Raw genomic sequence first — 12,503 nt, 5'->3', positions numbered from 1 at the left:
TCCCACAGGGATGGTTGGATATGCGCTCCGCTCCTCCTCTGGTCCTGGCCTGGCTCAGAAGCGGGCCTCAAACGGTGCTCCGCCTCTTCCTCCTTTAAACCTCAGCAGAAAGCCCATCCTTTCTGAGGCCCTGAGTCAGAGTTATTTGTGAATTCATCCTATTTCATACCGCAGACGAGGGGGCTTAAACAGCACTTACTTCTCATGGTTCTGGAGGCTGGGAAGCCCAAGATCAAGGTGCCAGCAGATTCGGTGTCTGGGGCGCCTGGGTGGCTCAGTTGGTTAAGCGACTGCCTTCGGCTCAGGTCATGATCCTGGAGTCCCGGGATCGAGTCCCGCATCGGGCTCCTTGCTCTGCGAGGAGTCTGCTTCTCCCTCTGACCCTCCCCCCCTCATGCTCTCTCTCTCTCTCAAATAAATAAATAAAATCTTTAAAAAAAAAAAAAAAAAAAAAGATTCGGTGTCTGGTGAGGGCCTGCTTCCGGGTTCACCGACCCCCCCCCCATCTTCCCGCCATGACCTCACAGGGCCGAGGGGAGAGAGCCCTCTGGCGTTTCTTCCATAAGGGCAGTGATTCCATTCCTGAGGGCTCCACCCTCATGACCGCATCCCTTCCCAAAGGCCCCAGCTAACACCATCACACCGGGGGTCAGAGTTCAACATTTGAATTTGTGGGGGACACAAACATTCAGACCATAACCTTATCCTTTATTAGCCGTCATTTCTTAAAATAGAGGGATGGCATCGGATACCTTCATACATGCCCCTGAACATCCCGTTTGACCAAGTAATACAGTAATAATTTAAGGACCCTGCCATAGCAAACACTCCATGCTCTTCCAGCCGATAGCTGCTTCGGTTTATCGCAGCTAAATGTCAACGCTGAGATCTGGGGGCACATGCGCTGAAAAGGACAGAAAGCATCAACACAGTGGGAGGAGTAGAAAGAGCCAGGGCTTTGGAGCCACAGGGACTTGGTTCAAACTCTCTATCTGCCACTAAAAGCACGTGTTTCTTTACCAGTAGAGAGCGAGCACGCAGAAGCCCGCAGGCCCGCGTGCACGGTGGGGGCCGCCCCGAATCTGTCCCGCACAGCGGACAGCTGCCAGGAGCCTGCGCCGCTGGAGGCCGGTAACGGCGCCACCCGAGGGGCTTCCTTCAGCCAGGGCAGAGCAGCTGCACCAGGCCTGAGGCTGGCTCTGTCTTCAGGGGCACACAGGCGACACTTCCCCCCGGCCTGTCCCCTTTCTCAGGTCACCTGAGGCCGAGAGGGGCTCCTCTTTGGACGAGAGTAGGTTTGACGCAGGGGCCGGGCTCCCAGACCACACCTGCATGCAGTGCTCCTTCGGTCCCAGGGAGCCTGCAGAAGTCACACCAGCCCGTCGGACATCATGAGCTCGGTCTCCCTGAACAACCCACCCGGGCGGGGACAGGGGGACAGGGGATGCCCCCTTCCCCACACTGGACCAGGCACCCTTCATATGAGATTAGTACATCATCTAGGAGGCCCTTCAGATGTGACCCCTCAAAGGCTTAGCAAATCCACACCAAGCTTCAGGAGGTTCCCTTGGGGGAACGACGGACCAAAGGAGCCCGTCCCGGGCTCCCGACCGCCATCCTGGCTCAGAGACGCAAGTGCTTCCCGGGCAGTGCGCCCAGCGCCCGGCTCATGGGACACCCTAGTCTAGGCTCCACACGCCTAGACTGGGCCTCGGGGACAGAAGGGGGCACGCCTGGCATGAATGCCAGCTGGATTTGGAGCTAAGGCTCGTTGCTAAAATATCCTGGAAATTCATAGATCTTCCCCCAAAATGACCTAAAAGCACACAGGGCTCACGTGTTTGCAACCACAGCATTTAGTTTCTTTTTATTAAGCAATAAGCAATCAAATAAACAATGAGATGGCTGGGGGGGACTTAAATGGCTTTTTTCTGAAGTAACCATTTTCACAAAACCGAGTAACTCATATCCCCGTGAGCTGAAGCACCTGGAGAGGGGGTTAATTTTCATAACATGCAAAATTGATTAGGTAGCGAACGCCCTTCTCCCCCTTCCCCGGAACACACGTATTAACTTCGATGGGGGCAAGTTCCATCTAATACTCTTGAAAACCATTTCTCATTTCATAATTTACCGAAATCATACGCACAACTGCAAGAGGAAATAAACAAAAACCTCTCGGCATAAATAAGCCACAGCGGATTGTTCATCTTGTCGCACCAATCCAGCCTTCAGGCTAATTTGATCTTTTAAACATTTCATGGAGAACAGCTGTCGGGCTTTCTCTGGAAAAGCCCATCAGGTTTCGTAAGCCCGAAGGCATAAATCCTTGACAGGCGGGGCACTGATCAGGCTGCGCGCGAAGCAGCACATTTCTTCAAGCGCACAAGGCAGGGGCTCGAACGGTCTTCACTTCCAGCCGCTCTGCACACACGTCACAATATCTGGCAAAAGGTGGTTTCTGTTTTCCTTGGTGACCTGTGGGAAGGAGCAAGAGAGCAGGCTTCAGAGTCTTTTCCTTGTCCTCAATCCTCTGCTAGGCAGTATTCTCCGGGAAGAGCCCCGAAGGCCCAGAGCAGGGGAGGCAGGTTTCGGGACTGAGGGAGGAAGCCCAGCTCGCGGGTACCCTGCAGGCAGGCCAGGTCCGGTGGGATCCCAGCCCCAGCTTCTGCGAAGGGACAGCTTGGACTGTGGAAGCTTTACCCGGTGATCCGTTTTTATTTTTCTTTACGTGTACAAGGGAAGCGTTCAGACGCCACCCGGGGCTTTGGATGGTGGGCGGTCCCCCAAGTAAGGGCAGGGCCTTCCTGCTGGGCCTCCCCAACATTCACCCATTCAACATTGATGGGGTGTCAACCAGAAACTGAGCAAGGTGCCGGGGACAGAGGGAGGACTCCATAAGGAGCCTGCAGAGCAGAACAGAGGGACAGACAAGGCCAGTGAGAACACCGATGGTCAAGGGTCCGGGAGAGAAAGTCTGCGGAGGCGCACGGGAGCCGGGGCGGGGCGGGGTGAGGAAAGGCTTCCACGCCGGTTATGCCTGAGAAGGACCCAAGCAAAGAATCCTGCAAAGACGAAGTGAGTGCATCTGCAAAGCCAGGGGTCAGTGCCGGCGGCCCCTGAGAGGACAGATGGGCCTGTCTGCCCGCCCGCGTGCCGGGCGAACGTGTGATGAGGAGATGCATAGTGGGCTTCGCCCCCCTGGCTCCCCCACATCCACTCGCCCTCCCTCCAAGAGCGCTCTGACCTCCCTCTGGGAGACGAGAGTCAGGAAACTAGCTCTGGGTCCGGGACTGCAGGCTGGGCCCTGAAGATCCAGAGCACCTGAATCCTGAAAGGAGTGAGCTGAGCAGCCAACGGCTGGGCCCCCCTCCCAACTGTCCAAGGACGTGGTGCACCTGTCCTCGCCGTCGCTCCCCAGTAGCTCTGGTCCCACTGATACTAGGACCATCAGCTTCGCCTCCAGCTTGATGAGAAACCGCCGCACAGCCCGGCAAGGCTCTTTGTTGCTGTGCGTGCTCAACTTAGCCCAAGTCCCTTTCTGCTGTTTGCTTTCAAGGAAGTGCGCTGATGGGAAGGGAGGAGAGCGGGAGGCAGGTGGGCGACAGCGACGGGGGTCTCATGCCTTTAGCAGCAGAGTGCAGGCGGGCCACTCGGGCCACTCGTTCCCCTTCTTGCCCCCTGACCTCACCAGGAATGACACCAGGCTCCGCCCTCAGGGTCTGTGAGTTTACTGTGTGCCTCGAAGGGGGGATTCCCAGATGAGGGGCATCTGGGGCCACTTCCTCCGGAACGGTCACATTTATGAAGGAGGAGCTGGTGGAGGAGCCGGATTTCATAGGCGAGGGGCTGCAGAGCTCATTGAAAGGAGCCCCGAGGAGCACTTACATGCCGGCACTGTCCCATGTCCCCGGGAAACGCCCTGTCCTCTCCATCGGCACCGTGACGATCATGGGGCAGCCCTGCTCTCAGGACCCAGCCCACGAGCGAGACACGCCTCCTCTCTCCCACCCGCTGGGAGCGAGCCCCCTGCCCGCCGCTGGGAGCTAAGGGTGCCCAGGGCAGCGGCAGGGCATCCCACACGCTGAGGTGCTCGCCAAGCCTTGCTTCCACAGGAAAAATAACACCTGGAAAAGATACATCTTGGGAATGTTTTCATGTTAAAAATTAATGAAAGCGGGGCGCCTGGGTGGCTCAGTCGTTAAGCGACTGCCTTCAGCTCAGGTCATGGTCCCGGGGTCCTGGGATGAAGCCCCGCATCGGGCTCCCTGCTCAGTGGGAAGCCTGCTTCTCCCTCTCCCACTCCCCCTGCTTCTGTTCCCTCTCTTGCTGTGTCTCTCTCTGTCAAATAAATAAATAAAATCTTTAAAAAAAAATTAATGAATGCAAAACTACATTAATATTTGGCTACCCCCCCTTTGATTTCCCTAAGATGATTTCTGAGAATTACGCAGTAAGAGGTCTATATGAAACTGTCGACGGTGTTCATCATGATGCTCCCTGTACACCGAAGCCAAGCTCAAATGCGAGAGCGAGGAGAGCATCACCTGTCCCCCTCGGGGGCCTTTCCCGGCATACACAAGCCCCGTCTTGTAGTCAACCACCAGGATTTGATTTTGCAAAAAGTCCTCCCCGAGAGGCTGGCCAGGCAAGGGCTCCGGATGCAGAAGCGAACAAGGCGAGGAGGACTGAACAAGGTAAGGAGGACTGCGGGAAGGAAGCTGGTCCACCCTCCGCTCTGCACTGCAGCCTCCAGAGAAAGACGGGAAGCCCAGTGAAAGCTGAGCCCCTGCCTGGCTCTTGGTGACTTGGTGACACTTAGACCCTGACTTCCATGGGGATCGGGGCATCTCATTCACCCTGTGTCTGGTACACGGGCGGTGCTCAGTAAATGTTTATTGAATTCTAAGCTGAGGAGGGTCTTTGAAATATAGCTGAGTGGTAAAAGATTATGAAGACGCTGACCATCTCAGGCATCCAACTTGCTCTGTGCTGCCTACAGGGGCCACGGGAGGGCCTGAGAGGTCGCAGTCAACAACCCGGGCACCAGGACGTCAGGGAAGCTGTGACTGTCTGGACACAGGAACAGGCAGGAAAAAATGCCCCTAAGGGCCTAGACACACTACATGCAAGAAAGCAAAACGAAACCACATATTTTCCTTGAAACTGTGAGAAGGACCCTGACAAGTTCCTAATAAGCACTGGATTACGGAAAAAAATTTGACAATGCTCGTTATAAGTTAACACATATCAAAAGTTATTACTAACCTGTTTCATGTTGTGTCTTTATTTTATTGAACCTAAAAATAGGATTATTCCTGAATCCAATCCCTCTAGCTCTATTTTTTCCGTGAAGGTTAAAGTTTCCAAACCAAGAATTACTTTCATGTTGTATCAAGTAAGACTTTGCCTGACCCAAGTTTACAAAGATTTACTCCTGTATTTTCTTCTAAGAGCTGTAGAGTTTAGCGGAGTCTGCTTCTCTCCCTCTGCCCCTCCCTGCACACACACGCTGTCTCTCTCAAATAGATTTAAAAAAAAAAAAAGGAGCTATAGAGTTTAGCTCTTAAATTTAGGCCTAGGATCTACTTTGAGTTAATTCTGGTATACGAACGATGTAAGGGTCCAGCTTCCCTCTTTTGCATGTCAATACCCAGTTTCCCAGCACCATTTATTAAAAAACGATTCTTTCCTCATTAAGTTGTCCTGGCACACTTGTCGAAAATCAACTGATCTTAGATGTAAGGGTTTATTTCTGGACTTTCAGTTCTTTTCCACTGATCTGTGTCTAGCCTTCGGCCAGTACTATGCAGTCTCGACCACTGTAGCTTTGTAGTGAGTTCTGAAGTCAGGAAGTAGGTAGGAGTCTCCCAACACTGTTCTTTCCCAAGATTGTTTCAGTTGGGTCCTTTGCATCTCCACATGAATTTTAGGATCAGTTTGCTTGTCAGTTTCTACAAACATCCTGCCTACTGGCTTTCAAACCAGCGCTTAACAGACCTTCTCTCATGCCTGTATCTACAGGAGTCCACGGACCCAGAGGACAGCATCGAAGTCCTGGTGAGATAAAAATGCTTTATGCCCTGCTTGATGAAAAAACCCATGGCAGGAATGAGTAAGCAGAGGTCTAAGAATTCCCAAACTGGAAGGAAATCGGAACCTAGCTCCTGTTACTCTTGTGATCTTGCAATGCACAAAAATTAAAAGCATAAAAACTGCTTTATGGAAAAAAAAACAAGTATAAAGGACTCTGAATTCAGGACAGTGGAGTAGATTTTAGTTGTAGTAACATTACATAAAGTAGAAAATTTCTAGGAATCTGAGATTTTTTTTCACAAAATCATCTGAATCATGCCTATCACCAAAGGAAACCATACAGCAGGACTGTGCTAACGCTCAGGCTTCGGAGGCAGACAGTTGGAAGTTTGAAACCTAGCCGTGCCACCTCCTGGCCGACGACCCTGGGTACGCTATGCAGCCTCTCACTGATAAAATGAAGATGACATGATATAGCTCAGCAGGTACTGTGACGTCTACGTGCCCTGGTGATCTACAGGACTGAGCACAGCACCTCAGTCCAGGTGCTCAGTGCCTGGTGGCCACACTGGCATCGAAGTCAACACTCCAGTCTCCAGCTGTCTCTTCTGTGCCCTCGGCAGATAACATTCACCAGCATTCCCATCAAGCAGATATTTCAAAGGAAATCAAATGAAATATGCTTTCTAAATGCCACTATGACCACGAAACTCGTATGTACGTGTGTTCACATGCGCACGCGCACATGCGTGAGGTAGGAAGTGACCAGCAGGGATATTTTCTTCATGTTGCTACAGAACCAGGGAAACAGTGCACACAGCTCTTTCTAGTAATCTTGATCCATGAAGGTCTTTATTTCTTGCCTCTACAGCATTAAACATATTATGCTCAAACAAGCACATGTGAAATAAATTGAAAACATTTTTCAGCAGCCACACGTAGTGACCAGTAAATTCTACAAGACATGACAAAAAAAATTAACCAAACTTTCGAAAGAGAAAAATTTTCAGGAATGTGACTGTCAATACTCATACCCGCACCATGATAGAAGTTTCTAAATTACCAAGACCATCCTCCAATGACATGAATGTTAGATCTTTTATTATAGTACCGCAAGTCCCTGAGCTCGGTCCACCCCGCCCCCCAAAGTCTGCTCTTTGTTGGGCAATTTCTATTGTTCTACCTTCAAGTTTACCGATTCTTTCCTTTGTTGTCTCCATTCTCCTGGGGACTCCCTCCAGAGACTTTCTCATTCAGTTATTATATGTTACAGTTCTAAAATTTTTATTTGATTCTTCTTTATATCTTCCATATCTTTGCTAAAATGGACACTCTATTTTTCATTTGTTTCCAGCGTGTTTGCAATTGATCACTGAAGCATTTTCGTCACAGCTGTTTTAAAGTCTCTGCCCTATAATTCCAACATATCTGTCATCTTGCTGTTGGCACGTGTTGATGTTTGTTTCAATTAAGTTGCTTCTCCTGGTTCCTGGTAGGACAAGAGATTTTCAGTTGTGTCTGTTGTGTTGTCCCCTGGCTGAGCCTCCGAGCCGGTGTGCTGCCTTCTTTCTACCCTTCAGGTCTCCTTATGTTTGTTTTATATGTAATGTCCAAGGTTTTCAGCTATACCTAATAGGAGGAATAGGGAGAAGTGTATCTATTCCACCTTATCTAGAACAGGAAGTGTTCTGAGGTTTTTTTTCTAAAAAGCAATGCTCTGTTTACGTGATGCTATTAAGAATAAGTCTAGGTAACAGGAGTAACTCAGTGGAATCCTTTCTCCCCCATGAGTTCAGTCCACCTCCCTGTCCTAACATGCTCAGTTGCCACAAGGGGAGGCGGCCTTCCCTACTTTACATAAATTATTTCCTCACCTGGAATGTTCTTCCTTCTTTTCTCCACTTCCTCCTTCAAAACCCACCCAAGAACCACATCCTTCGGGCCATCTCTCCCTACAGAATTCTCTCCCTTCTCTGCCTCCAGATTTTGACTGTCACATCACCTACTTTTCTCCAGAGGAGGGAACATGCTTCACGTGTGCCTCTGGACTAAGTGCTGGATGCACAGGATGCTCTCAAACAGGGGTTCAGAGAACTTCACTGCATCTGAGAAAGGGAAAGGACCAGGAAATATCTAATCCAACCCCTAAATTTGCAGATAAGGAAAATGAGATTCTTCATGTGTAAAACAGGAACAGAAAGCTCACACAAGCCCTAAAGGAACACAGGAAAGACAAGAATAACCGGGTACGTGAGCCCCTATCTCTTACATAATTAACCCAAAGCTAATCAATTTATTTACACATCATTAGGAGCAATGATTACCTTGCCCAGAGAATAATTTCCAGTCTCAGCGAGGAGAAAATGTGGTATTATCTTAAGATACACCGTTTTCTCCTAGACACACCAGCCGCGCCCTCTCAATCCCATCTAGGACTTGGAGACGACACTGGGCTGCAGGGACGGCCGGTGTCCGGAGTTTAAAGTGGCCGACCTGAAGACCAGTGGTCTTTCACCCTCTCTCACTATTCACTGCCCCTACTTCCACAGAAATTCTAGAATCCCAACCCAAAACTCTAACCTGGAGGCCCCGTACAGTAAGAGACCGAGGGAGCACCATGAAACTCTGCAGACCGGGGCCCCACGGACTTGGAAGACGTCACTGAGCACGTGACCTTGCAGGGCTCTCAGCGCACCGGGCAGCTCCGCCGAGAGACCTCCCTGCCCCCACCCGCCTCCAGCCCAGCGACCACATGGCCCTTGTCAGTACGTGCTGTGGCCGAGCTCCTACTAGACGGTGCGCTCCGGAGGGCGCGGACCTGGCCGGTCTTGTTCAGCACCACGACTTAGTACAAGGCGCTGCTCAGTGACTACTGACTAAATGAAGGAAGGCAGGCATGAAGTTGTCCAAGTCCGGCTGCTCCCACCCTAACAGCGGTTTACTGCCGCCGGAGTACCCCTGGATACTGCGGTGACGACACGGGGACGTCCCATGGGGCCGGAGAGCCGGCAATTGCGCGCGGTACGCTCCCGGGGGGGCGGACCAGCCGGACCCGGTCACGAGGCCTCGCAGGGCCTGTGAGCGGTTACCCTGGGGGTGGGGGTGGGCGAGGGGGAGGGCAGAGCTCAGCCGGGAACACGGCTCCCTCACTGACACCGCAGAGGGGGCGCAGGGCGAGACAGTTAGCTAAGGACCCAGAGAGACGGGGGGGGGGGGGGGAAGGAAAACCACGTATGTGGGCGAAGTGCCCGTGGTGCCATCAGGGGCCCCTGTGCTCACTCGGCCACGGCCACTGGCTGGTATGACAGAGCCGGGCCTCGCGCACCCGCGCTCTACCGCACAAGGCCCCCGACGGGCACGTGACAACCACCTGCGAGCCCGCGAAAGCACGCCGCTGGGCCCATGCCCCGGGTCTGACTCGTGGGGTCCGGGCGCGCCTACAGCTCTGCGCCGCTCACGGACCCCCGCATGATGCCCCCACGGCTGTTCCGTGGACGTCACTTTGCCTGACACACTCCGCAGCTGTGCTGTCCACGAGGGCAGAGTGACCGGAGACAGGAAGTTTTTCTGGTATTTGAACAGCAGTAGTCACAGGTGGCTGATGGCTAAGGCACTGACCAGTGCAGGCGGGACATCTCCACCCTCGTCCACCGTTCTATTGGCCCGGGCTCCGGCCTAGCAGCTGAAAGCCGTGGCCGCAGGGAAGTGTGTTTTTTCACCGAGCACAGGCAAAACTTAAGTTCTATAAACGCCTAGAAAATCAGAGTCACCTGGATCTAGCCTCCAAGGGGGAAAAACGGTAATTCAAAGCAAAGGTACGTTTCAAAGCCACCCCGCTGTTTGAGGTCACTTGCTCCTTTTTTATAGGCACAGGGGACCAGCTGTACTCACACTGAACACCTGAACGTCCTTTCTGTTTCTGATTTCCTCCACGAGGGCCAGCGGTTTTCCCTTAGGTATCGGGATCGTGCCCAGGACTACAGTCCCTGGGGTGCACAGCGTCTGACGAACCGCCTGGATGAAAGGCTGACTGAAGAGCTCCATCTTCCCAATCTCATCGATGACACACACTCTCTGCCCTGGGCCACTGTTGGAACCTGCCTGAAGATCACGAAGACACCCAAGTCACGTTAAGCGAAGGGCCCCAGGGTCCCACTCCCCGGTCACTCACCAACGAAGTCAACTAAGCTTTGGAAGGCGGGAGACTCTCAGTCTACATGGGACGATTCACTGGCAAACAGATCTGGAAGAGCTCCCTTGGAAACTGCAGCAACCAGAAAATTCAGTTCCCCAAGTGACCCAGGTTCCTGGCAATTTTCACTCTTCTAGAACGGTTCCAGTAATAACCAAGCTTTGTGTTTATATATACCCAGAAAATAAGCAGCACCCACATGCCTCAGGTTTAAAAGAAATGAGACAGCAAGCCTGGGAGCCCTTATTAATAATACTGGCCTCTTTTTTGTGTGATTGTGAGTTATAGGAGCTTCCCTGTCTGGGAGGAGGTAACCGCTGCAGGCAAATGCCTGAGTGTTTCATAATCTGCACTATGAGGGCTGGTGGAGAGAAGCGAACAGTAAAAGGAAAGGAGTCTTGGTTAAGAGAAAAACAAGTGAGCAGGGCTGTGCCATTTCAACTGCAGATTCCCTCCCTAACGACTTCATCCCTTTCCTTCCTTCTGAGCCCCTCTTGGAACAGGTGTGGCAGCCAGCCTCCACGGGCCCCAGTGCCTCCCAGCTCCCAGGGCTCCCACCCTTGCTCAGACCCCTCCTACACAGTTCCAGGGTTGGTCTCTGCCATCAGCAGAATGCGGGAGAAGGGCTGGTATATCCCTTCTGAGATGAGGTAGAAAAGACTGCTGTGTCTAGCTTGGTCTCAATCTCTCTTAGATGGCTTGCTCCGGGGAAGGCGACTGCCACGTTGTGAGCACGCACAGGCAGCTGATGGCCAAGTCCATGTGGTAGGGAACCAAGGCCTCCCTACAACCTTGACAGTGAGCTGGCAGGCGGAGATCGGATGACTGCAACCTCATGACCGACCCTGAGTCCAAACCACCCGGCTAAGCCACTCTTAGATTCCTAACCCAGGAAAACTGTGTGAGATAAAGCCCGTGGTTTTAAACTCCTCAATTCTGGGGTCATTGGTTACACAGCAACCGATCACTAATATCCATGCCCTCTCTGGAAAGCCTTCCCAGAGAAAGCTGATAGGACTCTGAGTAGTCTTGCCACAGCGGGAACACAACAGAACACGGAACTCTTCAGTGAATGCTGAGTGACAAACACATTTTATGTATCTTTGTATAAATGAGGACTTTGAAAACTCTAAAGCTGATTTACAAAGTACTTTTTACTACAGTTCTTAGACTCCTTAAATAGTGACATCAGTACATTCTCAGAATGTATGGCTGAGTTCAGCTGCATTGGTCTTGAACTGTGAATCCCGAAGCCAGAGTGACTGTGATTGGCGGGGTACGGGTGGTAGCCGGGGAGGGACGGGGCTGGGGGGCGGGTCCCGAAGCCTGTAAGGTACACAGAGGACTGTGGGTTCCATCTGATCTATCTGACAGCCGAGAGATGCTAAGCTGGGAGGATCACAGCTTGTGCCCGAAAGGCTGCTGTGTGCGGTCAGGGACAAGTTGGGCATCTTTTGAACAGACAACGTGAGATTGTGGGGTCTAGTCTGAGGCAGTTCTTGAGGGGAAACATTGAAGCAGTGGTTGTCAAACTTTTATGTAAGTGGTACTCTTATTATCTGCTGACTTAATATCACATACATATTTTCCCACCTACTTCACTAGCGGAAAGACCAGGAAGGGGTCCACTGCAGTCATCCAAGAGATCGTCTATATATTTACTCAATTCTCTGTGTCTAATGCACTTCATTTTTAACTTTCAATTGCATTTATGTGTGTGTGTGTGTACACATGTGCACACGTGCGCACACACACCCCATTTCCCCCTCAGGGGCAGGACAAGGTCATAGTCATCTTTTTCTTTCCCATGGAATTGAGTGATGCAAGATTGAGCTGAGGCAGCTAATGCCCTCCGCTGATGGGATGAAGGAGGAAAGGCGAGCACCTGTGGAATCAGTTGCTGTCATTTCCGAATTTTTTTCTTCAAAAATTAATGCCAAATTTGGGAGAATTTTTAAAAACTATCAGGTACCAGATCATCAGCATAAAAACAAATGATCCCACAAGAGCAAGGCATTCCAATGACCTCTTATTAAGGAGTATTTGGAGCATTCTGCTGCCTCCAGAAATGGAATAATTGTGGATGTCATCCTCCCTAAGAGGGAAACACCCAGAAGCCAAACAAAACTCTATCTGGCACATCAAAACGATAGTTTGAAAGCAGTTAATTCAGACAAAGAGAAACCATATGAAGAATGTGTGTATGCTGTGTATATGTATTTATTTGGGTGTACGTATGTGGGTAGTTAGGTGCCCATACATGTGGGCATGTATG

General features: G+C 51.4%; 1 protein-coding gene across 2 annotated transcripts in view; it reads right to left on the bottom strand.

The window, feature by feature from the left end:
- Positions 1 to 1,840: 1,840 nt before the first annotated feature.
- The window catches only part of NTPCR (nucleoside-triphosphatase, cancer-related), a 30,001-nt gene continuing 19,338 nt past the window's right edge, over positions 1,841 to 12,503 (bottom strand). The window contains exons 4-5 of one of the 2 annotated variants that reach the window (XM_032430345.1): positions 9,928 to 10,137; positions 1,841 to 2,478 (exon numbers count right to left, since the gene is read on the bottom strand). In XM_032430345.1, the coding sequence (XP_032286236.1) occupies positions 2,410 to 2,478; positions 9,928 to 10,137 (279 nt within the window). In that variant the 3' untranslated portion in view covers positions 1,841 to 2,409. Of the gene's footprint in view, positions 2,479 to 6,347; positions 7,666 to 9,927; positions 10,138 to 12,503 lie in introns of those variants that run through there. The other variant, XM_032430346.1, reaches the window with a different exon arrangement.

The sequence above is a fragment of the Phoca vitulina genome, unplaced genomic scaffold (genome assembly GCF_004348235.1).
Source record: "Phoca vitulina isolate PV1807 unplaced genomic scaffold, GSC_HSeal_1.0 scaffold43, whole genome shotgun sequence".
NCBI classification, from domain to species: Eukaryota; Metazoa; Chordata; class Mammalia; order Carnivora; family Phocidae; genus Phoca; species Phoca vitulina.
The sequence above is the reverse complement of the archived record's forward strand: the minus strand, read 5'-3'. Positions and strand labels throughout refer to the sequence as shown.